The sequence below is a fragment of the Anarhichas minor genome, unplaced genomic scaffold, assembly GCF_050575085.1.
Source record: "Anarhichas minor isolate MPS153535 unplaced genomic scaffold, ASM5057508v1 ptg000102l, whole genome shotgun sequence".
Taxonomy (NCBI): domain Eukaryota; kingdom Metazoa; phylum Chordata; class Actinopteri; order Perciformes; family Anarhichadidae; genus Anarhichas; species Anarhichas minor.
This window is the reverse complement of record NW_027466548.1, coordinates 949,877-977,500: the sequence shown is the minus strand read 5'-3', so window position 1 is coordinate 977,500 and position 27,624 is coordinate 949,877. Positions and strand designations below refer to the sequence as shown.

The following is a 27,624-nucleotide window of genomic DNA, read 5'->3' as shown; positions in this document are numbered from 1 at the left end:
TTGTCGAGATCCATTACCTTTGAATGAATCCAATCCTCTCCGATATCCAAGAGAATATTGTGTCTTAAACAATATCCAGTATCCAGTAATAAACATGAAGAGACAACAAAACAGATGATCTTGTTGTTGTTTCACAGTTTATTCCTAATTAACTGGTGACATAAGTTATTGTTATTACATATTAAAGGAACAGTGTGTGAGTTCTAGTGGTGATACCCCCGCCCCCCCCCCCCCCCCCTCACTAGAGTTATCTTTAGGATTTTATTACTACAAGGAGCTACTCTCATCAACACTTTTAAAAACATATATAGTAGCACCAGTAGCGTCAGAGCTCATCAATAGTCTGATCTTTAATTATTTGGCACCGGGGCCAGTTTAGGATAACGTAAAAACGTTAACGTCTCTCTCTAGAGCCAGTTTGTCCGTTAGTTTGTCCGCTCTGGGCTACCGTAGAAACATGGCGGACTCCGTGGAAGACGAGCCGCTCTCTACGAAGATATAAAAGGCTTTTTCTAGGCTAAATAAAACATAACGGTTCTTAGTTTCTGGTCATTATACACTCATGAAAACATCGTTCTACATTTTATATTTCTACTAATAATCCCCCTAAATGTTACACACTGCTTCTTTAAATAAGTTAAATACATGTCTATCTATAAATCTATTCATCATGTAGCATCTCTTGTCAAAGAAGAATGTAAATGAAGTGTGACTCCACTACTATAACTACTGTAGTGAGACGTGTGTCCTCTCTGGTCTCACTCTTCTGTCGTCTTCTCTCAGTCTCATCTGGACTGGTGGCCTAAGATCGATGCGGTCTACTGCTACTCCGGAGAGCTCCGCTTCATGTTCTCGGACACCCTGAACCGGGTCACCCAAGGCGCCGGCCCCCACCCTCCTCTACGCATGACCCCGGTGAGAGTCACGCGTTACTTTATGATGAATTTGAAACGGAGGGGGTCTTATTTCTGGAGTTTTGTCCATTTTATAAGTTAAAATTACAAAGTAATAGTTAAGAGCAAGGAACACAGTGACAGACTTTATTATAAACATCAAACAAAAGGTTCGGAAATTAGTGTTTGGTAGATTATTTCTCTATTGTAACGATGCTTCTTGGCAATAAATGTTATACCGTTGGAAAGCCTGTATATTTCCCTTACAAACGGTGCCCCATTTGTAAGGATCATGCATTTGTGGGATGAGCAGCACAGCTGAGTATGTGGGTTGCGCCCATGAAAGATTTGCCAAATCTTCTCTGCCAAACAGCTTATTCTGCTAATTTCACAGAGAGGCTCATTTCCATCTGCTGTCCCCGGCCAGATGTTTCAAGGCAGCCTAAAATAACAAAATCTCAAATTGAAACGGAATTAAAATTCATAGAGAAACGGACAGCAACGTATAGACAAAACCAATACACAGCAAAAGAAAAGTGTACGACATTAAAGCAGAGCAGACATAACAGGTTTCAGCATGTGTCACGCAGAACAGACCCACCTACAGGACAAGCACGTATATAACACTGAAGCACATAACATACACATAATATCGACATCTTGATCTGGGGATCTCTAGAAGTTCTGCTTGCTCCCTGTTGTCTTTATGATCCGTTGCTCCTGTATTGATGTTCGTGTTTCCTCCCTCAGAGTCTGACGACGTTCAAAGGGAAGATGTCCACCAGCCTTAAGTTCAAAGAGAAAGCCACAGAACTGGACACTCGAAGCTACAAGTGCCTTCTCCTCGCTCTGGTCAAACTCATCCACGCCGACCCCAAACTCATGCTGCATGTGAGTCACTGGTCTTCCTTTGTACTCTACATATTTCATGTCCATGTTAATGAATGACGGGTTGTCTCTGTGTGTTAGAACCCAGTGAAACAGGCTCCAGAGATGCAGAGCAGCACAGCGGAGCTCATCACCGGCCTGGTGCAGCTGGTTCCTCTCACCAACACCACCCAGCTCTCACAGGAAGCCATGGAGGTCAGACACAGACGCACACTTCTGCTTTCTAACGCTTCACTTAGAGGATTCTCACTTAAAGTCAACTTTTCACCTCATGCATTGTATTCCTACTGGTCAGATGTTCAGTAAACGTTATGGACACAAGTTGTCTCCAGACATTAAGGAACAACATGTAGTGAAGTCAGTGGACGTATAACAACAAAAATACTTTTTATCACTTCCTGCTGATGTTTCAGTGTAAAAGCCCTACAGGAATCGGAGAAGATATTATTATTTTTTTTTTTATTTCTTTATTCAACAATTGCACATCAGTAAGAAACGGCAAAATACAGACATTTAAACTAACAAAAAATATAAAGAGAAAGAATTGAAGAAATGATACCCTTTGAACGTCTGGAGTGCTTTTAATATGAAACATTTGTGCAGGAAGTTTTGAGTTGGAAAAGTGGTGAAATATTTAAAAATCAAAAAAGTGTGATGTGACTGATGAACTAATGAAGACGCATAAAACATGGAGGAAGAGTTGGTTCATTCAACAGACGACACATTTAAACAGAAGCAGCTATGATGTCATATACTCTTATAACATTATTAATAAATGTCTGTCTCTAAGATCAATAACAGGCCGGTTCTCTTTATCTTCATCTCTTTATTTGAGACCTTACGGAGACACAACTTGAGACTCTTAAAGACTAAAAAGCAGTTTCAAACATTTCTTCTGTTTTGCTATGAAACTACAAACCCTTGTTTCTGGTCCTGGTTCTGTCTGTTCCAGGCTCTGTTAGTTCTGCACCAGCCAGAGACCATCGAGCTGTGGAACCCTGACGCCCCCATAGAGACCTTTTGGGACATCAGGTACTCAAACCGCCCCTTTGTATTTCTTATACATTCAGTTTTCATCACATTAAACTTGAGATGTTTAGTATTTGGGACTGAAGGCAGGAGGTGATTGTTTGTTGATCCTGTGCTGTTTAAAGTAAAGACTGACTGAAGTCACTGTAACATATCTGATGCGTATCAGGTGGTGAAGCCTGATATTTCAGGACTTTTACTGGATTTTGATGCGTATTTAACGTGTTGGTCACATTTCACTAGTTCTGTCAACCTGGACAGCTGTGAGATCTTCAAACACTATGAATGTGCTAGTTGGTGTTTGTTATAAATCACATGCTGGGCAGTATGACCTAAACTTTATATCACCGTATATCAATTTTAGAGCTCTGGTACGACAACTGCACGGTTTCAACCTTCAGAACCTCTCAATGTTATTGACATCTATGGTGGATATTTGCAGAAAACACACAAATGAAGGAAAGAACATAAATTAATTAGAATATAATTACTGTCTATATAAGTTAGGTGTTCCAAATGTTTTTAAGGGTTTCAACGGTACAGTTCTTTACCTCTTATTCCTTCCACCATCACCGCCCTACAGATGGACATGTTCATCATGTATTTATGATTATTGAGCATTTGAAAGCTTAAAAATGTAATTTTAAATTTTTATTAACAATAATACAACCTTTTTCCCACAATAAATGTCCTGACTGTGTGAATAAAAAGTCAAATCTTTATGATTTATGATGTTTTTAAACTTTTTCACGATAACAACTTCCTTCCTTCCTTCCTTCCTTTGCTGTCTCCTCAGCTCACAGGTGCTCTTCCTTATCTGCCGCAAACTGATCGGCCAGCAAATAATAAACGGGACAGAAGTTCTGAAATGGCTGAGGGAGATACTAATCTGCAGGAACAAGTTTCTGCTCAAGAACAAGGTAAGCTCACGCTGCTCCGTTAGCGTAGCAACCGGCTGCTCGTTAGCGTAGCAGCACGCCGCTCGTTAGCGTAGCAGCACGCCGCTCCGTTAGCGTAACAGCACGCCGCTCCGTTAGCGTAGCAACACGCTGCTCCGTTAGCGTAGCAACCGGCTGCTCGTTAGCGTAGCAACCGGCTGCTCGCTAGCGTAGCAACCGGCTGCTCCGTTAGCGTAGCAACCGGCTGCTCGTTAGCGTAGCAGCACGCCGCTCGTTAGCGTAGCAGCACGCCGCTCGTTAGCGTAGCAGCACGCCGCTCCGTTAGCGTAGCAGCACGCCGCTCCGTTAGCGTAACAGCACGCCGCTCCGTTAGCGTAGCAGCACGCCGCTCCGTTAGCGTAACAGCACGCCGCTCCGTTAGCGTAGCAGCACGCGAATAATTATCTCTGAAACAAACAAGAAGAGAAAAACTTTTATAGACTATTTTAATAGTATAAAACTTCCTCCTGAGTTCTCTTCTCTCCCACTACTTTCCTTTCTCCACTCCTATGGAGGGATATATTGATGAATATGTTTATGCAAAAGTAAAGTGTGTGTCTGGTCCTCTTTGGCTCCAGGAGTGTGCCACCATGGGCGGTGCCATCCCCATATGCCGCCAGGCTCAGACCAAGCTGGAGGTGTCCCTCTACATGTTCCTGTGGAGCCCTGAAACCGAGGCCGTGCTGGTGTCTATGTCGTGTTTCCGCCACCTCTGTGAGGAGGCTGACATCCGCAGCGCCGCCGACGAGGTGCCGGTCCAGAACATCCTGCCCAACTACGCCACCTTCAGTGAACTGGCCTCCGTCAGCAACATGATGGGAACGGGTCAGTACTGTCCGGTCACTCACAGTCTTGGTTTCGTTAGTTTCCACTCACAGTCTTGGTTTTGTTGGATTCCACTCACAGTCTTGGTTTTGTTGGATTCCACTCAGTCTTGGTTTCGTTAGTTTCCACTCACAGTCTTGGTTTTGTTGGATTCCACTCACAGTCTTGGTTTTGTTAGTTTCCACTCACAGTCTTGGTTTTGTTAGTTTCCACTCACAGTCTTGGTTTTGTTAGTTTCCACTCAGTCTTGGTTTTGTTAGTTTCCACTCACAGTCCTGGTTTCGTTAGTTTCCACTCACAGTCTTGGTTTCGTTAGTTTCCACTCACAGTCCTGGTTTCGTTAGTTTCCACTCACAGTCCTGGTTTCGTTAGTTTCCACTCACAGTCTTGGTTTTGTTAGTTTCCACTCACAGTCCTGGTTTCGTTAGTTTCCACTCACAGTCCTGGTTTCGTTAGTTTCCACTCACAGTCTTGGTTTCGTTGGATTCCACTCACAGTCTTGGTTTCGTTAGTTTCCACTCAGTCTTGGTTTTGTTAGTTTCCACTCACAGTCCTGGTTTTGTTAGTTTCCACTCACAGTCTTGGTTTTGTTAGTTTCCACTCACAGTATTGGTTTTGTTAGTTTCCACTCACAGTCCTGGTTTTGTTAGTTTCCACTCACAGTCCTGGTTTTGTTAGTTTCCACTCACAGTCTTGGTTTTGTTAGTTTCCACTCACAGTCTTGGTTTCGTTAGTTTCCACTCAGTCTTGGTTTTGTTAGTTTCCACTCACAGTCCTGGTTTTGTTAGTTTCCACTCAGTCTTGGTTTCGTTAGTTTCCACTCACAGTCCTGGTTTTGTTAGTTTCCACTCACAGTCTTGGTTTCGTTAGTTTCCACTCAGTCTTGGTTTTGTTAGTTTCCACTCACAGTCCTGGTTTTGTTAGTTTCCACACAGTCTTGGTTTTGTTAGTTTCCACTCACAGTCCTGGTTTTGTTAGTTTCCACTCAGTCTTGGTTTCGTTAGTTTCCACTCACAGTCCTGGTTTTGTTAGTTTCTACTCACAGTCTTGGTTTTGTTAGTTTCCACTCACAGTCCTGGTTTCGTTAGTTTCCACTCACAGTCCTGGTTTCGTTAGTTTCCACTCACAGTCTTGGTTTCGTTAGTTTCCACTCAGTCTTGGTTTTGTTAGTTTCCACTCACAGTCCTGGTTTTGTTAGTTTCCACTCACAGTCTTGGTTTTGTTAGTTTCCACTCACAGTCCTGGTTTTGTTAGTTTCCACTCACAGTCTTGGTTTTGTTAGTTTCCACTCACAGTCTTGGTTTCGTTAGTTTCCACTCAGTCTTGGTTTTGTTAGTTTCCACTCACAGTCCTGGTTTTGTTAGTTTCCACTCAGTCTTGGTTTCGTTAGTTTCCACTCACAGTCTTGGTTTTGTTAGTTTCCACTCACAGTCCTGGTTTTGTTAGTTTCCACTCAGTCTTGGTTTCGTTAGTTTCCACTCACAGTCCTGGTTTTGTTAGTTTCCACTCACAGTCCTGGTTTTGTTAGTTTCTACTCACAGTCCTGGTTTTGTTAGTTTCCACTCACAGTCTTGGTTTTGTTAGTTTCCACTCACAGTCTTGGTTTCGTTAGTTTCCACTCAGTCTTGGTTTTGTTAGTTTCCACTCACAGTCTTGGTTTTGTTAGTTTCCACTCACAGTATTGGTTTTGTTAGTTTCCACTCACAGTCCTGGTTTTGTTAGTTTCCACTCAGTCTTGGTTTTGTTAGTTTCCACTCACAGTCCTGGTTTTGTTAGTTTCTACTCACAGTCTTGGTTTTGTTAGTTTCCACTCACAGTCTTGGTTTTGTTAGTTTCCACTCAGTCTTGGTTTCGTTAGTTTCCACTCAGTCTTGGTTTTGTTAGTTTCCACTCACAGTCTTGGTTTTGTTAGTTTCCACTCACAGTATTGGTTTTGTTAGTTTCCACTCACAGTCCTGGTTTTGTTAGTTTCCACTCACAGTCTTGGTTTTGTTAGTTTCCACTCACAGTCCTGGTTTTGTTAGTTTCCACTCACAGTCTTGGTTTTGTTAGTTTCCACTCACAGTCCTGGTTTTGTTAGTTTCCACTCACAGTCTTGGTTTTGTTAGTTTCCACTCACAGTCCTGGTTTTGTTAGTTTCCACTCACAGTCTTGGTTTTGTTAGTTTCCACTCACAGTCCTGGTTTTGTTAGTTTCCACTCACAGTCTTGGTTTTGTTAGTTTCCACTCACAGTCCTGGTTTTGTTAGTTTCCACTCACAGTCTTGGTTTTGTTAGTTTCCACTCACAGTCCTGGTTTTGTTAGTTTCCACTCACAGTCCTGGTTTTGTTAGTTTCCACTCACAGTCTTGGTTTTGTTAGTTTCCACTCACAGTCTTGGTTTCGTTAGTTTCCACTCAGTCTTGGTTTCGTTAGTTTCCACTCACAGTCTTGGTTTTGTTAGTTTCTACTCACAGTCCTGGTTTTGTTAGTTTCTACTCACAGTCCTGGTTTTGTTAGTTTCCACTCACAGTCTTGGTTTTGTTAGTTTCTACTCACAGTCCTGGTTTTGTTAGTTTCTACTCACAGTCCTGGTTTTGTTAGTTTCCACTCAGTCTTGGTTTCGTTAGTTTCCACTCACAGTCTTGGTTTCGTTAGTTTCCACTCACAGTCTTGGTTTTGTTAGTTTCTACTCACAGTCCTGGTTTTGTTAGTTTCCACTCACAGTCTTGGTTTCGTTAGTTTCCACTCACAGTCTTGGTTTTGTTAGTTTCTACTCACAGTCTTGGTTTTGTTAGTTTCCACTCACAGTCTTGGTTTCGTTAGTTTCCACTCAGTCTTGGTTTCGTTAGTTTCCACTCACAGTCTTGGTTTTGTTAGTTTCCACTCACAGTCCTGGTTTTGCTCCACAGGCCGGTCCACCCTACAGAAGCGGGTGATGGCTTTGCTCCGGAGGATAGAGCACCCCACACCAGGAAACATTGAGGTAACACTCAGTTCAGATTCAAACCCTCAACCTTCAATACATAAACATGGTGTTCTCTGTTTTTGCACTATGTCTGGTTCATTGTCCGTCTGTCCACCTGCAGGCTTGGGAGGACACGTATACTAAATGGGACCAGGTCACCAAACAGATCCTCAACTTCCCTAAAAACAAGGCAGAAGACGGACAGGTGAGCCTGTTACTGAAGGAACCTGAGAGTTAGGACCAAAGCTCAGACGGACCTGGTTTGATTTAGGAGAAACTTAAGGAATGTGTGATGTTTGCTTTGTTTAAACGCACCGACCGGACAGACGGGGATGCTAAGCTAGGACGTTAGCAGCCGAGGCTCAGAGAAGTGCAGTCTCAGACAGATTTCTTTGATCTGACACTAAAACCCGTGTGTCTGCAGGAAATGTACGTTAATTTATAAGATTTACTTTGTTGGAGCACCTTAAGAAACGAGTGTCAGACAGGAAAAGAGCTTTATCCAATGAGAGGAAAGGAGAACCGGAGGAAGGGAGGGACACATACAGACCGATATTATTAATGTAACAAGAGTCATGGAGAAGGAGACGGAGTGACGTAATACGATGCTTCAAAGAACCGCAAAACACCCAGAGACCAATAAAGCTTTGCTCATACTCGAGCTTTGCATCTAAAATTAATTGACCTACTTTGTTGAATCCCCAGACGTGTAAGTAGTGTTATCAGTGAACTAGTTGTGACCGTAACGCGATCGCCTGCACTGAGTTACAAACATTCACAGGTGATATAAATTAAGCTTTAGACGACCAATTAGTAGTTCGATGCTTTAGAAACAGGAAGTCTTAAAAATGTACATTTGAGTAAATATTGATCAGCCAAATCAAATAGTTTTCAGGATATTAAACCTGTGTTTCTTAACACATTTAATACTTGACTTGTTTCTTTACAGGGTTTGCAGAAAGGTACTAAAGTAGTTTATGAGATATGAGTTTACAGATAATTAGCTTCAGTGCAAAGCGTGACTGTTAACAAAGCTTTAGTTTGACTCCACAGTTTGCATCCTTTGATATTGTTGTGTAGTTATGTGTATTAACTGGTGTTTTGTTGCAGGAGTGGATCAACATGACCGGCTTCCTGTGTGCTCTGGGCGGCGTTTGCCTCCAGCAGCGCAGCACCCCCGGCCCGGCCACCTACAGCCCCCCTATGGGCCCCATGAGCGAGCGCAAACACTCCATGATCTCCATGGGACCCTGCGACATGTCCAACCCCGTGGCCTCCTCCTCCTCCTCGTCCTCCTGCTCCTCGTCGGCCTCCAGCGAGACGCCCGTCAGCCGCTTCCTGGACCGGCTGCTGGCCCTGCTGGTGTGCGGACACGACCGGGTCGGCCTCCACGTCCGCACCAACGTGAAGGACCTGCTGGGTCTGGAGCTGAGCCCGGCGCTCTACCCGATGCTCTTCAACAAGCTGAGGAACAGCATCGGCAAGTTCTTCGACACGCAGGGACCGGTGAGTGGAGCTCTGTGCTGCCGTGACTCTGATCGATACTGTTGTTGGTTCTTTTATTTAGTGAGAAGTAAAAGACAATTCATTTACCCTCTGAACCCCGAAACCCAAATAAACAGATTCTGTAAAAAACGTTAAATTCTGTCCAAACGAGTCCAGATGACTATTTATTTTGCATTTTCACATATTTTTCAGACATTTTTCACTTTTTCTTTTCACATATATTAGTAATATTTTCGATACATTTTTCAAATAATTTATAAAACCAATAATTTTCATAATTTCTTCACTAATAATTTTAGGACTTTTTGGGATGTTTCCCATATTTATTTATCCCTCGTCGTAACAATACTTCAAACTCATAGTTTGGCTCGTACCAGGTTAATATAAAAATAAATTGATGAGTGTAGTAAATAAAGACATTGCTGGTGGGAAATATTAACCTCATCTGTCAGTCTTGATACAAGCCCCGGTTGTGGTTCTGTACTCAGGTTCCCATCAACGACACCAACACCCAGTTTGTGGAGCAGACCATCGCCATCATGAAGAACCTGTTGGATAACCACACGGAGGGCAGCTCAGAGCACCTGGGACAGGCCAGCATCGAGACCATGATGCTCAACCTGGTCAGGTACGTACTTCCTGCTGCAGGAGGTCGTCTGAGTCATCAGAGTGAAGATAAACCCAGTGAAGTCAGAGCTTCATGTGTTAAAGCTGCATTCTCTCTAATGACCACCAGGGGGCGACTCCTCTGGTTGTACAGAAGTCTATGAGAAAATGACTCTACTTCTCTCTTGAGAACTTAAAGCTTGAACTTGATTCGCGTGTTCGGCCCCAAAACTTCTCTTGATTTTCTCACTTTGGATCTGCTTCTACGAGCACAGCAGAATTATTATTATTTAGTTATTTGTTTTTTTAAAACTTTATTTTTTCCATTTTTAACACAATAGAACAGTTCCTGACGCATTGTAAAAATAATAACAGCCCGAATAGTTTGGAATGTTAATTAAAGAAAGAAAGAAATGCTGAAGCATAATTAAATAAATAAATGTTTTTTTACAAAGTGTTGGATTAGTTACAAGTGGCCCTAACAATTATAGCACAATTATAATGATTAAAATAATTACGATAATAAATACATGGATAACAGGTTCCTCACACTTTTTGTGCTCAGGTGTTCTGAAGACCTGAGTCTAATCGGTTCATTTTAGGTTCAGAGGTTTCGGTCTCCAAAGACGAGACCATCAACACAATGAAAACAGCTCTTTATTCATTGTATTGTGACTTAAAGACGGATCGTAGTTTATTGATTATTATCTTCTCCGTCTCTCAGGTATGTGCGTATCCTGGGCAACGCGGTCCACGCCATCCAGATCAAGACCAAGCTGTGTCAGCTGGTGGAGGTGATGATGGAGAGACGAGACGACCTGTCCTTCTGCCAGGAGATGAAGTTCAGGTCAGTGGGGTTAAAGGTCGACACGCATCACGACTTTACGCCAGTTACCACATCTCACTGTACTACACTTCACTGGTTGAGCTGCTACAGATCAGATCAGCAGGAAAGTCAAAAGGAGCAAATATAACTTTTAGATCTCTGTTCAAGGTTTTTTGCCGTTGATACTAATACCCGATCATTGATGGTCATTATTAACAGATACAGATCCCTTTGTTGTTTGATTATAGCAGCTGGTCCACAAGGATCCACAATATTTATTTGTTTGTCCCAAAAAGATCGTCCTGTTGGTTAGCCGTTAGCGGTGCTGCTAACGTTACTAGCTCTCCTCCTGTTGGTTAGCCGTTAGCGGTGCTGCTAACGTTACTAGCTCTCCTCCTGTTGGTTTAAACCAGGCATGGGCAAACTACGGCCCGTTGGGCGTTTTAATCCGGCCCGTCAGATATTGGTACAAAATTGTCCATATTATAATTAAGACTAGGGCTGGGTGGTATACCGGTTTTAATTTGCCGTATGATATGAATTCTTCACACACCATCATACTGGTGCATATCCGAAACAACTGCTGTCTGCTTTCAACAGGCAGCTAAATGTATTCTTTGCCGCTTCTGTACAGCGGTCAGCGCTAGTTGTCTTATATGTATTGAGAGGGAACCCGAGTCATGGTCATAACTTTATAACACAACAATGAACAACCCACAACTAATGCTCTTTAACAGAGAAAAACACAACAGCACACAACAGTCTGTGACACATAAACAATTTGTAACACTAATAATTGTACATTTATAAAATTTCACCGCCGAACTGCATGCTGGGTACAGCTCGCGAGCGAGCCTGGTTGTTCGCACAACAGTCTGCTAACAGCTGGGAGAGGCTCGTCGCTCCACTTATGTTACATTAAAGAACCGGAGATGCACCGATAGAGTTTGACACATATGCAACGCTGATTACCGTGTAATATGTGTGGTATTTGTTATAAATGTACATTGGTGCAAAGAGGGTGATAATAAGCTGTACGTGGAGGGGCTTAGGACCCAGGGGAATGTAGGTGAAGGAAACAGGAAGAGACGGAAGACACGCCACACAAACAGCTGTTCACCGCTCGTCACGATCCTGTAGACCAGTGATTCTCAACTGGTGGTTCGTCGCGGACCCGTTTTTAGTGGGTCGCGGGCCTTTGCTTTATGCAGCGGAGTTATTCACGCTCCTTTCCAGCATTTACGGCACTTGTTCAGCGGTGCAGGAAAAACACCGACCAATGCGTTGTAAATCACGTCACGTGATGCAGTTTAGCCAATAAAATAAGGGTATTCTGATACGTTTCCTGACTGCAGTGAGATGTACCCACACCGTGATACAGGGGGGAGAGACAAGGAAAGATATTACAGAGCAGAACTCTGATAATGTTAGATGTGAGAGTCAAACATTTGTATGATCCGGTCAAAGACTCAAACTGCTAAAAAGACCACAGTCATTAACCTTTACACTAAAAACACTGTGTCGAAAATGACTGCTTAATAATTAAGTGCATGATAAAATATGCATTAATGCTTACCGTGTAAGATCCCAGCTAACTGATGAACACCTCAGATCTGTTCTGAGAATTGCCACAACCAAACTGACACCAAACGTTGACGCACTGGTTAAAAAGGGTGACCAACAACACTGTTCCCGCTGAAATTAAATTGTACTTGTAATTTATATTAGTTCACACAAACACTCCATTCATCTGCTACTGGCCCGGCCGTCTGTCAAATTTTAAAACTCAATGTGGCCCCGAGCCAAAAAGTTTGCCCACCCCTGGTTTAAACACTGATTGGTTGTTTACAATGAAACATTATCAGAGATCAGAGACTAGAAACATGAATGATGCATTTATACTTTGTTTGCAGGAACAAGATGGTGGAGTATCTGACCGACTGGGTGATGGGAACCTCCAACCAAGCTGCTGATGACGACATCAAGTGTCTGACGAGGTGCAGCTCTGCTTCATGAAGTCTTCTAAAGCTCAGTGAGGACCAGAGAGAGCTCCCTCCTCACTGTTTTCGCTCTGTGTTGCTTTCCAGAGACCTGGACCAGGCCAGCATGGAGGCGGTGGTTTCTCTGTTAGCTGGTCTCCCTCTTCAGCCGGAGGAGGGTGACGGAGTAGAACTGATGGAGGCCAAATCTCAACTCTTCCTCAAGTAAGAACACGACTGCTCTCATCCTCCTCACCTGATCATGAATTTAAAGACATTTCAAGAAGAAGCTCATCCTCAGCTAACAGCGCTGACAGAGCTAACAGCGCTGACAGAGCTGACAGCGAGGACAGAGCTGACAGAGCTAACAGCGCTGACAGAGCTGACAGAGCTGACAGCGAGGACAGCGCTGACAGAGCTAACAGCGCTGACAGCGCTGACAGAGCTAACAGCGCTGACAGAGCTGACAGAGCTGACAGCGCTGACAGAGCTAACAGCGCTGACAGAGCTGACAGAGCTAACAGCGAGGACAGCGCTGACAGAGCTAACAGCGCTGACAGAGCTAAGGACAGCGAGGACAGCGAGGACAGCGAGGACAGTGAGGACAGCGAGGACAGCGCTGACAGAGCTAACAGCGCTGACAGAGCTAACAGCGCTGACAGAGCTGACAGAGCTAACAGCGCTGACAGAGCTGACAGCGAGGACAGAGCTGACAGAGCTGACAGAGCTGACAGAGCTGACAGAGCTAACAGCGCTGACAGAGCTGACAGCGCTGACAGAGCTGACAGAGCTAACAGCGCTGACAGAGCTGACAGAGCTGACAGAGCTGACAGAGCTGACAGAGCTGACAGAGCTGACAGAGCTGACAGAGCTAACAGAGCTAACAGAGCTGACAGAGCTGACAGAGCTGACAGAGCTAACAGAGCTGACAGAGCTAACAGAGCTAACAGCTGACAGAGCTAACAGAGCTGACAGCGCTGACGGAGCTAACGGAGCTGACGGAGCTGACGGAGCTGACGGAGCTAACGGAGCTGACAGAGCTAACGGAGCTGACAGAGCTAACGGAGCTGACAGAGCTAACGGAGCTGACAGAGCTGACAGAGCTAACAGAGCTAACAGAGCTGACAGAGCTCACAGAGCTAACAGCAAGGACAGAGCTGACAGAGCTGACAGAGCTGACAGAGCTAACAGAGCTGACGGAGCTGACGGAGCTGACGGAGCTGACGGAGCTGACGGAGCTGACGGAGCTGACAGAGCTGACAGAGCTAACAGAGCTGACAGCTGACAGAGCTAACAGAGCTAACAGCTGACAGAGCTAACAGCTGACAGAGCTGACAGAGCTGATGGAGCTGACGGAGCTGATGGAGCTGACGGAGCTGACGGAGCTGACAGAGCTAACAGAGCTGACAGAGCTAACAGAGCTAACAGAGCTGACAGAGCTAACAGCGAGGACAGAGCTGACAGAGCTGACAGAGCTAACGGAGCTAACAGAGCTAACAGAGCTGACGGAGCTAACAGAGCTGACATTTAATAATCTGGAAAGGGGATTTATGTAAAGATGTTGAAAAAGCGTTTTGTATTATTGCCTGTTCCAAATAGAAATAAAATCACACAAAATCTGCTGTACAATGCTTAGTTTTTGGAACGTAGTAACAGCTAATTGGATCGTTGTGTTAAGTTTTCCGCCGCTACGTTCGCTCATGTGACATTTTAAAGTGTCTCTCTCTTTGGAGGCAGCGATGGAAAAGACGGCTTCATACTGATCATCATGCACGAGCATGAACGCATTACCGTAACATCTTAACTCACAAAAAACGATGGCATATGTGATCGTGTTGGTCGCAGTAGTGAAACCAGAACGTCTGAAGTCCCGCCTCAAATCAAAGCTTTTAAATATATGCAGATGAAACACTGATTGGTCCTCTGAACTGTCTTTCTCTGATGTTGTTTGTGTGTGTGGCGTTCAGGTACTTCACGCTGTTCATGAACCTGCTGAACGACTGCAGCGAGGTGGAGGACGAGGGCCAGGCAGTGGGGGGGCGAAAGAGAGGGATGTCCCGCCGCCTGGCGTCCCTCCGCCACTGCACCGTCCTGGCCATGTCCAACCTGCTCAACGCCAACGTGGACAGCGGCCTCATGCACTCCATCGGTAAGTCGTCCCACAGTGTTTCCTGCTTATTGCTTTTTTATTTATTTCTACATAGAAGCTTCTCCTCCTCCTCCTCCTCCTGCAGGTCTCGGCTACCACAAGGACCTGCAGACCCGAGCCACCTTCATGGAGGTGCTGACCAAGATCCTGCAGCAGGGCACGGAGTTCGACACGCTGGCCGAGACGGTTCTGGCCGACCGCTTCGAGAGGCTGGTGGAGCTGGTCACCATGATGGGGGACCAGGGGGAGCTGCCCATAGCCATGGCGCTGGCTAATGTGGTGCCGGGGTCCCAGTGGGTGTGTTACCGCCTCTCGACTTAAGGACTGGTTTCAAAGCGTTCTGTTTAAACTTAGATACCGTTACCATTTATCTACACTGTGATGTTAAACTGGAAGTATTTTAGACTGCATGCATGTGTAATAAACAAGTCTAACATGTTGTTATTATGTTGCTCCAGCAGCGAGTTCACATGTTTGTTGTGTTTGCAGGACGAGCTGGCCCGGGTCCTGGTGACGCTGTTTGACTCGCGTCACCTCCTCTACCAGCTGCTGTGGAACATGTTCTCTAAGGAGGTGGAGCTGGCCGACTCCATGCAGACGCTCTTCAGAGGAAACAGCCTGGCCAGCAAGATAATGACCTTCTGTTTCAAGGTAGGAAACACACAGCGGTTCCTGCTGTGAGAGTGATGCTGTGTTCACACCGAACCACGCTGACGTTTACCGTTACTAACCGGAGTTTGATCACCGGATCATTTGTGTTTTATCTGCATCACTCGCACTAGACAAGCCAGAGAGGAGCGAGTCTTTACCTCCATGTAGACGATGTTTCATCAATCACGTCTGAAATAACCTCTACAGCTGCTTTTACATGTTGTATAAGTCTCAGACAGACATCACGGGAAACTAAACGCCGTCCTGTCTGGTTCATCACATCATCAGGAGGTTTATTCACTGTGTCTAACAAGACTCACGTCAGCTGTTTACTACAGCTGTATCAACACCAAATAAACTATTCAGCTGTGATTTAATCACAATAAACAGATAGAAAGGGATGTAGAAATAACCACATAGTAATGATGTCAGAATTCATGCTTAGTCAGGTCTATCAGCAAGACAACAAGCAAATAACTTTTAAAATCCTTGTTTTCTGACCTAAAACTTCTGCCTGATAGGACAGGTTGTTTGTGTGTGTATTGACTGTATTTCATGTGTCAGGTGTATGGAGCAGCGTACCTACAGAAGCTACTGGAGCCTTTATTAAGAGGCGTCATCACAACCCCTGAACACATCAGCTTTGAGGTGGACCCCACCAGGTGAGTACCTGAGTCTCTGCCCTCATTAAAAGCATCAGAGTTAGGATGTATCGTGAGAGACGCCTGCAGGTGTTACAGATGTTCTCTGGGGCTCCATCTGTCGACAAAGTGCTACTTCAGCTTTGGTAGCTGTGCGACACAATGCTGCCCAAAAACCTCTTTGTTCTCGACGCTTGCATTACATTCCCAACAGCGAAACATGTCGTCATAAGATGAGTAGAGAGGATGTTCTCGACGAGGACACATGCAGACATCAGACAGCGTCTGGTGGAGCCTTTAGTTCAAATGATCCTCCGATGTGAACGGAAACAGAATCATTGTGATGTGATAAATGTCAGCGAGGGAAGTCTCTTTCTTTTCTAATTTAATAGTCTTCCTCTGAAGAAGTGAGATCAGCTGATCAACAGGAAGCCAGGCGAAGAGAGAGACAGCAGAGTGAAAAACAGACTATTTACACATTTAACTCTTTGAATTAAGCATTTATTTGAACCAAACCAGAGCTGCTGATTGTAGAAACGGTGGAAAGTTTGAGTTTATTTAGCTTCTGTCCAGGTAGAGTTTTGCAGGTCACTATACATCGATGTTAGGGTGCAGGTTTCTAGACCTGTCAGCAGATGGCAGCACAGAGGTGCTGTAGGTGGAGGACAAACTCTGCTCAGCTATCTCTCTCTCTCTCTCTGCAGCTTAATAAAACCTCTTAACACCATGTACGTCCCTTATTTAGTGGATCTTCTGGTCGTCTGTTTTTAATGCGCTCGTTGTCCTGGACGATCTCTGTTTGAGTGAATTTATGTCCTGATGCAAATATGATCAGACCGAGGTAAGTATAATTCTTTGTGTCGTATCGGTTTTGTTTGATTTGGGATTTCTTGAAATTGACCTCCAAGGCCCAGTTCTGACTGTATTGGTCTAACAATATGGAGAACAGAATAAGGACCAGTGGAGGTGGTGGAATCTGTCAGCGTAAGGTGCACTGAGGTATCAGCGCCATCGCTCTCATGCCATTCAAATGTTGTGTTGACGAGGTTTCTATTGATTGTAGCTCAGCTGTTCTGTCGGAGTATAATAAAGAACAAAACATCAATCTGTCGGTTCCCTGTTTGTCCCATCAGGCTGGAACAAGGTGAGAACCTGGAGGAGAACCAGAGGAACCTGCTGCAGATCACCGAGCGGTTCTTCCAGGCCATCATCGGTTCGTCCAACGAGTTCCCCCCACAGCTCCGCAGTGTCTGCCACTGTCTCTACCAGGTAGACCCTCCCCCTCCCCCTCCCCCTCCCCCAGCTGCTCACCAGCCTCTCTGCCTCACCTGTGTGTGCAGCATCACACTTACACATGTCAAGCTGCTGCCTCGCCACTCAATGCACAGCTGTACATGCTATTACATCCTGCTGGGCGGTGCATTGAGAGCTCTCTGTTCGCACATGCTCAGTGATGCTCCTCAACATTAAAGATGCAACGAGCAGAAAAGGCCATCATGTGATTCTAAAACAGGACCTTGTTTTTCTAGCCAACCAAACTCTAAAATCTACTCAGTTAATGTAATAGAAAACAGTTCAAATAGACTCCGATGATCTGCAGCATTTGTTTTGCTAAAACAATGAATTAAATGGTGGATTATTAAATTGTTGCCCATTAAGTTTTCAGTGGGCGCTACCAGAAACAATGATGTGAAATACTATTAATGAGTATCATGTTGCATCTAAACAAGTGTTTGACAATGTAACGCAGATTTAATTGGTCCATAAACAATTACTGAGTTACAAACACTTCATTATGTAGAGAGATGAATTGTCAATTTAACGGGACACATTTCAGCTCCGCAGATGTTCACTAATACACACTTACTGCGTCATGTAGTGATCTCATACATACATGTAGTATCAGCCACAGTACATCTGAACATCACTGCAAGATGCACCATGAAGTAAATGATATATACTGTATATATACATACATGCATACATACTGACTTATTGGCAAAAACTAATAAAATGGGGCTTTGGTTGAAGAACAGGTTCAGTTGGGTTTATAGTCTGTTGGGTAACAAACCACACTCGCTTTATTTATGTAGCACTTCCAAAAACACACGGTCACAAAGATAATTCCCAAGTGAAAGAAATAGTGCGATCACACCTACTCCTCTATATCACCATGATGTCATCCAAGACTCCACTGTGGAGGAGAAAATGATCTGTACTGATGTCGTAAGCAACCTCCGGTTCTCTAATGGTGCGTTCACACCAAGCGCGTCGCGAATTATTCGCGCGAGTAGATTACATACAAAGTCTATGCACAGACGCGATGAGACTGGCGCGGCGCGAATTTGCGGCGCGATTGACGCGAATTCAACCAAACTGTGTATATGTGTGTGTGTAAACCATATGGTAGAAACAATGAATAGACGCTGCCGTATTTACGTCTACATGACGTTATTCTGAGTGTTGGTGGAGCTGCTACAATGTTAGCATAGCATAGCACCGATCCATCCGAGCTCCATTAAGAAGACAAGTAGCCTACAAATCAGCATCATTACGTAGTTATTTCGGAGTCCCTTTTTGTCGGTTTATTGCCGTTAAATCACAGCCAGATCAGTTTATGTTGTGTTCATACAGCTGTAGTAAACAGCAACCTGTGGCTCACTAGACACAGTGAACACAGCTCGATAAAATCCACAGAGCTCCTCTGGACAATGTTATGAACCGGTCATGACGGCGTTTAGGTTCCCGGGATATCTGTGACTTCCACAACACGTACTAAGCAGAAATAGAGGTTATTTTTTCCATGGTTAATGGCGGAGAGTTGAACGGCTTTCAGGGCGATAAGCCACGCCCCCTCTCCGGCGTGATTCGCGAATGAACACAAATAGTCCCCGGCGTTTTGACCGGCGGCGCGAATGACGCGAATACGCGGCGTGATGAATCCGCGACGTTTTTGGTGTGAACGCAGCATAAGAGAAGTCAAAGCTTCACGTGTTAAAGCTGCATTCTCTCTAGTGTCCACCAGGGGGCGACTCCTCTGGTTGTATAGAAGTCTATGAGAAAATGACTCTACTTCTCTCTTGATTTATTACCTCAGTAAACATTGTAAACATGAGTTTATGGTCTCAATCTCTAGTTTCAAGTCTTCTTCAATACAGCATGATGTTCATTTAGTACATTAAGGTCCATTTAGAGTCAAACAGACCATAAAGCAGGGGATGCTTTAGGGCGGGGCTACACGGTGATTGACAGGTCTCTACCAGAGACGTATACGGCGTCTCTACGTCACTCCTCCTCAGTCCACATATGGTCACTTCCTGTTCACTGGCTGCAAGAAAACAAGATGGCGACGGCCAAAATGACAAACTCCAGGCTTTAAAACTTGACCAATGAGTGACGTCACAACGACTACGTCAACTTCTTACACACAGTCTCTGGTCCTCACGTTCACCAGAGTATTTTAGCACAACATTCATCACTTACACACAGAACTAGCAAATGAAGGACAAAGTGTATGTTTGGTTTAACTTTGAGTCTCTTTACTAAAGGACGTAGTGACCTCGTCCTGTCTCTTTCTCCTACAACAACAACACTAATACGCTCACGCTGAGATGTGACTCATGGTAGTTTCATTGATCGTATCGGCTCTAAACACCATCTGCTCCCCCCGTCTCACACTTCCTCTCTCCGGCAAAATTACTTCTTTTTTTTGTACACATGCAGCTTCAATTTGAACTCCGCAGAGTTCTGTTCAAGATTGTTTCACGTATTTAAACATCCCGACTAAACGGGGGATTAGGTGTGATCACATTAACCGGACCGTCCCGTATCATCAAATACATATTTCACTACAGTCTTAACTCGATGCACACATTCCTCTGAAGGTCCAGCAGCATGTTACTGACAACAGGAAGCTCCTACAGAGTGAACTCTGATCCCTCCACACCCATAAAACAAGGTCCGGCTTTTTATCAATCACACATTATTATTTTTCCTTATTTTCCATGTGTTGACATCTTTGATTTCTCATTCTCCATCTTGGATTTCCTTTTGTAGGCTCTCACACACACACACACACACACACACTAATGCTGAAGTCAAACCATGCTGGCTCATGCATGGACACGCTTAACTCCCCTCAGCAGTGATGGACACTTTCCTAATGACAGCTCTGATTTTTATTTTCCTGTGTTTTACTAGGTGTGTGTGTGTGTGTGTGTGTACACCTTGAATGGTTAGGGCTGTGCTACGTGTGTGTGTGTGTGTGTGTGTGTGTGTGTACACATTGAATGGTTAGGGCTGTGCTACCTGTGTGTGTGTGTGTGTGTACATTGAATGGTTAGGGCTGTGCTACGTGTGTGTGTGTGTGTGTGTGAGTGTGTATGTGTAGCCGGTGCTGTGACCATGACTGTGCTCATCTCTGTTCTGTAGGCTACTTGCCACTCTCTACTGAATAAAGCAACAGTAAAAGAAAAAAAGGAAAACAAAAAAGCAGTAAGTTTGGAGAATCTATTTCCCCCTCAGACACTTGTTTCCCCCTAAAGCAAAAAAATAAGCCTTTTTTGCATTTTTACTCATTTTCTTTATTTGATTTCTTCATGTACAGATCTTGATTTGGTGTCTTATTTCTTTTGTCCATACTCAGCTTTGTGTACAACCTTCTCTCTTAAATCATTCTACTAATATCGGCGCCATCTGATGTATTTTCAAATTAACAGAAACCTTTTCTCTCTCTGGATTCTTTGCTTTCTCTCTCTGGAAGTTTTCTCAGAACATTTCATCACGTTTGTCCATCCGATGTGACTCATTTTAACACGTCAACCCTCGCACACCTGAACGCCTCACCTGCCTTCAGCTGACCTTAAAAAGACACAAAAAGGTCTTCTGATGAAATATTCTGATAAAGTGCCTCCCTCTGTCACGGGTTGGATTCCTCGGCTCTTTTGGGCTTTTCTCTCATCGTATATAAAGAGCAATGTTTTGGGGTTTTATCTCGATTCTTAGCGCTCACAGGCCCGGTGTGGACTCAAATGTCTCAATTCTTTATTCTAAAACATTCCAAACTCAAAGGAGTTTGTTAAATCAACCTCTAAATGTACGTTACTATTTGTTATGAAGCAGCCGTGTTGATATACGCCACTACTAGTGATGTAACAGACTAGTCCATCCAGCATTGACATGTGAACCTCAGATTAATGACACAGTTTAATGTTTAAATAAAGTTTTACTGACTCAGTAGAACATGTGTTTCTAGTCTCTGATCATGTTTCTTTGTAAACAACCAATCAGTGATTAAAGCAACAGGAGGAGAGCTAGTAACGTTAGCAGCACCGCTAACGGCTAACCAACAGGAGGAGAGCTAGTAACGTTAGCAGCACCGCTAACGGCTAACCAACAGGAGGAGAGCTAGTAACGTTAGCAGCACCGCTAACGGCTAACCAACAGGAGGAGAGCTAGTAACGTTAGCAGCACCGCTAACGGCTAACCAACAGGAGGAGAGCTAGTAACGTTAGCAGCACCGCTAACGGCTAACCAGCAGGAGGAGAGCTAGTAACGTTAGCAGCACCGCTAACGGCTAACCAGCAGGAGGAGAGCTAGTAACGTTAGCAGCACCGCTAACGGCTAACCAGCAGGAGGAGAGCTAGTAACGTTAGCAGCACCGCTAACGGCTAACCAGCAGGAGGAGAGCTAGTAACGTTAGCAGCACCGCTAACGGCTAACCAGCAGGAGGAGAGCTAGTAACGTTAGCAGCACCGCTAACGGCTAACCAACAGGAGGAGAGCTAGTAACGTTAGCAGCACCGCTAACGGCTAACCAGCAGGAGGAGAGCTAGTAACGTTAGCAGCACCGCTAACGGCTAACCAGCAGGAGGAGAGCTAGTAACGTTAGCAGCACCGCTAACGGCTAACCAACAGGAGGAGAGCTAGTAACGTTAGCAGCACCGCTAACGGCTAACCAACAGGAGGAGAGCTAGTAACGTTAGCAGCACCGCTAACGGCTAACCAACAGGAGGAGAGCTAGTAACGTTAGCAGCACCGCTAACGGCTAACCAACAGGAGGAGAGCTAGTAACGTTAGCAGCACCGCTAACGGCTAACCAACAGGAGGAGAGCTAGTAACGTTAGCAGCACCGCTAACGGCTAACCAACAGGAGGAGAGCTAGTAACGTTAGCAGCACCGCTAACGGCTAACCAACAGGAGGAGAGCTAGTAACGTTAGCAGCACCGCTAACGGCTAACCAACGGAGGTTCACTTCAGTTACACTATGATGCCTTCAGGCTCTGCTCAGTGAACATGAGTACTGGCTGAAGGTACATTATAACGTTATCATGATGTGTTCACAGGTCATCTGTAAAATGTAGTTTTGGTGATAAACTTGAATAAATCCAGTAGTTTGAAGGAGATATTTTCACATGAATATAAAATAGAGATTAGAGATGAATTATAAAATTCCGCAGGAAATTGACAGTGTGGCTGCTACTGCCCGAAGACGTCGCAATATATATATATACACGCCGATGTTACTGGTAGTCACTAAGCATGTATTTTCAAGGTACACCAGATGCTCTGTGTGTTGCACTGTGAGAGACGTGTAGAGAATACAATGGTTGTATTGCCTTGTTTAATTACCATTGCAACAGGAAATTAATCAATGAATGACTGAAAGAATGGTTTTTAAAATGTATTATCAATGTATCATGCATAACTACACCCAACCCACTGATAAGTAACCACTTGGGCTTACAAGTAATCACAAATTTATACAAGGTAGGACCAGAGTGCAGTGTACAAGAGAAGAGAAGGAATCATGTTTGACACACACATTGACAGACAGGAGGTCTAACAATGCGAGAGAGAGCGAGAGGTTCCTTAAACGTTGACTTCATGAAAACTGTGCTAGCTATCAAAATGTCCATTTAGCTCAATAAAGTGCAGCGTTTTGTCTACGTTTTAAACTTTGAATCATTTTTCTACGTTAAAGTACGGCTAGTCAATATGGGCCCAAAGTTAAGTGTTTTTTTAGCTTCACGCCGAAACCCCATTCAAGTGAATGGAGAAATTTTGCTCTGTTTTTGGGGATTTTCGGGAAAACTGTTCTCATTTAATATAAAGAGTTCACTTTAACCAGATTGTGTAACAACATTAAATTGTGAGCTCCTCAGTGAAACTATGAAGTCATGATTGATTCATCTGAGACCAACAGTCATGTGACAACAAATCAGAGAAACTTTGACTGAACTTCAGGAAGTGAGAGAGGAGAGGAGGGGAGAGGAGAGGAGAGGAGGGGAGGGGAGAGGAGAGGAGGAGGAGGAGGAGGAGGGGAGGAGGGGAGAGGAGAGGAGGAGGAGGAGGAGGGGGGGGGGGAGAGGAGGAGGGGGGGAAGAGGGGAGGGCAGGAGGGGAGGGGAGAGGGGAGGGCAGGAGGGGAGGGGAGGAGAGGAGAGGAGGAGGGGAGAGGAGAGGGGAGGAGGAGGGGAGAGGAGAGACTGAAACATGTGAATAGTTTAATATTTATAACACGTACAGCCTCCATGTTTTTTTTCCAACATTGGTAACACTTGTGGACACTGAAAAATGTTGGATTTATAGATTCCATTGTTGCCAAATACACTATCTAAGACATTTGTGACCATTAGAAGAGACTGAAGCCCACTGTGTGAATGTATATTAGTTCAGATCCTGATGGGGACTGTGTGTGTGTGTGTGTGTGTGTGTGTGTGTGTGTGTGTTTATGAATGGGTGAATGTGGACATGTAGTCTAAAGAAGACTAGAAAGACTCTTTATATACATGAAAGTCCATTCGCCATGGTGCGTTCATGCTGCCTCTGAATATACAACTGAACACGTGCTTTTAAATTCACGTTTGTGGCCAAATAGCGTTCATATTTAAACGTTATTCTTTGGTGTGGTTTGTAGTTTACACTAATACAAAGCTACGCAGTGAGTCAGTAATACTACTTTAAAACCACAGCGCATTCTTTATTATTCTTTAGAGTTGGAGTATTACTGTTGACTTGCATTCAATCCTACACATACTGACACCAGGTTTAAACGGAAGTAATATTTATGACTGAAGACAAATAAAATAGATCTTTTTAAATGGTGTTATATACAGACTCCAGTAAGTGTGTTGTTGTTATTTTAGTTTCACATGTGATGACGTCAGAGCAGACAAATCCCCACAAAGGACCAACGTGAAGGAGACAAACATGAGCAGTGATGGATGTGAACAGTCTGGGTTATGACTTTAGTTTGTCTTATTCTCTGCCTAATGAGTTTGGATAACGTGACGGCTTAGACTCTATGGACACACTGATTGTGTGTTTTAAGATGCTGGAGTATCAAAGAGTTTAAACTGATGGGATAGATATCTGCACATTTCATTTTGAGCTTTTAGTCTGAAGGACCTTCATCAGAGCTTTTTTTCTGGTATGAATGATGACCAAAACTACAATGGTAGTATGAATGATGACCCCCCCCCCCCCCCCCCCCCATGCTCCAGTATTCTGCTGAAGTCCGACACAGACTCAGTACATAGTATGCAGGTTTGTCTTGGATGCTAGCCTCAGCTACGAGGCTGCTCACTCACACTTTAGTCTTCTGGTTGCCGTCCTGGTATCTATCCAAGAAGAAGAGAGACGATGTCCGCTTTTAATTTAGCTTTTTCAGGAAAGACACTGAAGGTGAAGAGAGACTCTCTTCACTCCACCTGTTGCGCCTCTGGCTGGACGTGTCTCTGGCACTCACTATACACGTATATATGTGTGAATAGATGTGTCTGCAGTTGTTGGGCATTAGTAAGCTTTTAAAGGACATTTTAGTGACTGTTGCAAGTGACGGATAATAGTGGAGATTTTGCTATCGAGGCTTTCAGGCGGTCTCAAGTGAAAAGAGCGTTGTGGCTTTTACTGCAGATCTGATCGTCTATATTAGAGACTTGTGTTTGCTGATCGTCCATCGTAGAATAAAGTGATGATGTATGTTCAAGAACTACTCATTTCTCTGTAATCCAGCTTCAGTTGGACCTGATTGTGGAGCGTCTTGACGTCTCCTGGTTGTCATATCTTTTGGGGGGTTTCCACCTGTTGGGCTCATCCACTGCTTTGCACCACACATGGCTCTCTCATCCGCCTCCTTTTATTTTTGTTCTGATAACTTCCTGTTTCATTGTTCACCAGCAGGGAGGAGGCAGCTCCTCGTCTTGCTCTTCTCTTCTCTTCTCTTGGACTGTAACCGGATTCACAACCTTTTTAAACTCTTGCTACAGCCCAAAATGAACTGGGATTGTTTCGAAGTCTCTCTTCATGTGTCCTCCTCCCTCTCACATCCTTTACTGTCTTGGCTCATCTTTACTCTGCTACACACATTGATTCATGTTTATTTATTCACTCTCATCACTCCCTTCTATTGCTCTTAAAATGTACTGAAATACCATTTTTTTCCCCGTATTTTTTGTCCTTCCCTTTTACTCAAACCTCTCTCTTCTGTTCTACATTTCCCTCCTTTGTTCTTCCCTTTCCTCTGTCCTCCCTTGTTCCCTCCATCCTCCCTCACGCAGGTGGTGAGTCAGCGTTTCCCACAGAACAGCATTGGCGCGGTGGGCAGCGCCATGTTCCTGCGCTTCGTCAACCCGGCCATCGTGTCTCCATACGAGGCCGGAATCCTGGACAAGAAGCCCCACCCCAGGATAGAGCGGGGTCTCAAGCTCATGTCCAAGGTAGGCTGGTGAATTAATGGACTTATATTGGCAGCCTTGAGCTTTCTGTAAACATTCTTGTGTATTTTAATAATCTACAGGTGTTCTGTTCTCACCAACTGTTTGAAGAAGAACTCTGTACTTGAACCGGTCTCAGATGAGTCTGATTGTGTGACCTTTAGCCCCGCTTTATGGACCGAGACCTTGTTTGGACTAGCAGTTTATTTTGTTGGATTGTTCTATATTTCCTGTCTTTTCCTTTAGATTCTGCAGAGCATCGCAAACCACGTCTTGTTTACAAAAGAAGAACACATGAGGCCTTTTAATGACTTTGTCAGGAGCAACTTTGACTCAGCCAGAAGGTGAGACGCTCGAAGCATGATGTTAATTATTAATGTCTCATAAATGCATTTTAATGAATGATGCAGATGTGTTTTTTACTTATGTGATAACCTTTAGGGTCTCATTCTGCCTACATTTGGGTTACAGTGTTTGTGGGTTGTTTCTTACTTGATGAAGGTTAACAAAGTTATTTTGGTGCTCTCACAGAACCTGCTCTAAGGTCACAGGTTAGAATCCTGTGGAGTATTCCTGGTAGAACATGGTACCAGAGACCTTTCTTCAGACACCGCTCTTTAACTAAAGCGGTGAGTGTGCACTCTGTTCGCCCTCCGTCCCAGGTTCTTCTTGGACATCGCGTCCGACTCTCCTCCCAGCGACTCGGTCAACCACAGTCTGTCTTTCATCAGTGACGGCAACGTTCTGGCCCTCCACCGCCTGCTGTGGAACAACCAGGAGAGGATCGGCCAGTACCTCTCCAGTAACAGGTGGGGCAACGGATCTCAACAATGAGCTCACTCTTTTACCACCGATCATGTTTTGTGACGTGGTTTCTTACGGTCTAATTTCCAGGGACCACAAAGCCGTGGGCAGGCGACCTTTTGACAAGATGGCCACCCTGCTGGCCTACCTGGGTCCTCCTGAACACAAACCAGTGGCTGACACGCACTGGTCTAGCCTCAACTTGACCAGCTCCAAGTTTGAGGAGTTCATGACCAGGTAGCGTTAACATAGTGATGAACTGGCTTCTTAAGGTCCTCCTTTAGAACACCAAATCTTTGAGATTGGATCGAGACTGACCCTCAGGTCTCTGGTTTGTTTTTTTAGGCACCAGGTCCATGAGAAGGAGGAGTTCAAGGCCTTAAAGACCCTCAACATCTTCTACCAAGCAGGAACCTCCAAGACCGGCAACCCAGTGTTCTACTACGTGGCCCGCAGGTAGGACCGCCTCTCTCCTTAACATCAGCTCATCGCCCGGTTCGTTTGTCATGGTGCTGAATCATAGCCATGCATTTATCTGAAAGCTTTAGCAATGCAGGTTAACGCTTAAACTAAGAACCTACGTTTGAATATAGCAGCATGTGGTAACACGACTACGGAGGAGGATCGGCAGATGGATCTAGTTAGTCCATGTGTCCTTGGGTGAGACACTTGATCCTAAATCTCTTAAGTAGGCTGTGCCAACGGTGTGTGAACGGTACGAATGGTTAGTTAGAGTCCAAGGTGAAACCTGGCATGGTAGCCCAAACCATCAGTGACAAGTAGTGTAAAAGCGCTTTGAGTGGTCGCAATACTAGAAAGGGTCTATACAAAACACAGTCCGAGAGACGAGGCGTTCGCTGATAAAAGCTCAACAAACACCAGAAACATTCAGTGTCTTCATGATAGTCTGTGTCCAAAATATAAAGTTTAGGATGGACAGACTTACAGAACAAGTTTCTGCTACATTTACTACACTGACGTCATCTGAGCTTTTCTGAAAAGTGCTCAGAAATGTAAACTTAAAGCGCTCAAAGCGGACGCATAAAAACAGCAGACTGCTCAGAAAAAAGACTGTGGGTGCAGCTGCTTCTTTTCTAGGCGTCCTCATACGGCCGCACACACTCTGTCCTCATTGGGAACAATTGGAAAAAGACACTAGCGGTCATAAAAAGACCAGGCCAGGTCAGATTAGTGTTTGTGTCTCTGCACTCCAGATTACAAATTACAAA

At 44.5% G+C, this 27,624-nt stretch overlaps 1 protein-coding gene across 1 annotated transcript in view; it reads left to right on the top strand.

The window, feature by feature from the left end:
• The window catches only part of LOC142939558 (neurofibromin), an 82,829-nt gene that overhangs the window by 21,678 nt on the left and 33,527 nt on the right, over positions 1 to 27,624 (top strand). The window contains exons 12-35 of the mRNA XM_076082759.1: positions 784 to 915; positions 1,644 to 1,784; positions 1,863 to 1,976; positions 2,734 to 2,813; positions 3,607 to 3,730; positions 4,327 to 4,573; positions 7,464 to 7,537; positions 7,641 to 7,724; positions 8,630 to 9,025; positions 9,514 to 9,653; positions 10,356 to 10,478; positions 12,371 to 12,454; positions 12,545 to 12,661; positions 14,404 to 14,585; positions 14,671 to 14,882; positions 15,075 to 15,236; positions 15,801 to 15,898; positions 17,011 to 17,146; positions 20,309 to 20,371; positions 25,436 to 25,594; positions 25,838 to 25,935; positions 26,254 to 26,400; positions 26,486 to 26,632; positions 26,741 to 26,851. Coding sequence (XP_075938874.1) covers positions 784 to 915; positions 1,644 to 1,784; positions 1,863 to 1,976; positions 2,734 to 2,813; positions 3,607 to 3,730; positions 4,327 to 4,573; positions 7,464 to 7,537; positions 7,641 to 7,724; positions 8,630 to 9,025; positions 9,514 to 9,653; positions 10,356 to 10,478; positions 12,371 to 12,454; positions 12,545 to 12,661; positions 14,404 to 14,585; positions 14,671 to 14,882; positions 15,075 to 15,236; positions 15,801 to 15,898; positions 17,011 to 17,146; positions 20,309 to 20,371; positions 25,436 to 25,594; positions 25,838 to 25,935; positions 26,254 to 26,400; positions 26,486 to 26,632; positions 26,741 to 26,851 — 3,371 coding nt within the window. The remainder of the gene's footprint in view (positions 1 to 783; positions 916 to 1,643; positions 1,785 to 1,862; positions 1,977 to 2,733; positions 2,814 to 3,606; positions 3,731 to 4,326; positions 4,574 to 7,463; positions 7,538 to 7,640; positions 7,725 to 8,629; positions 9,026 to 9,513; positions 9,654 to 10,355; positions 10,479 to 12,370; positions 12,455 to 12,544; positions 12,662 to 14,403; positions 14,586 to 14,670; positions 14,883 to 15,074; positions 15,237 to 15,800; positions 15,899 to 17,010; positions 17,147 to 20,308; positions 20,372 to 25,435; positions 25,595 to 25,837; positions 25,936 to 26,253; positions 26,401 to 26,485; positions 26,633 to 26,740; positions 26,852 to 27,624) is intronic.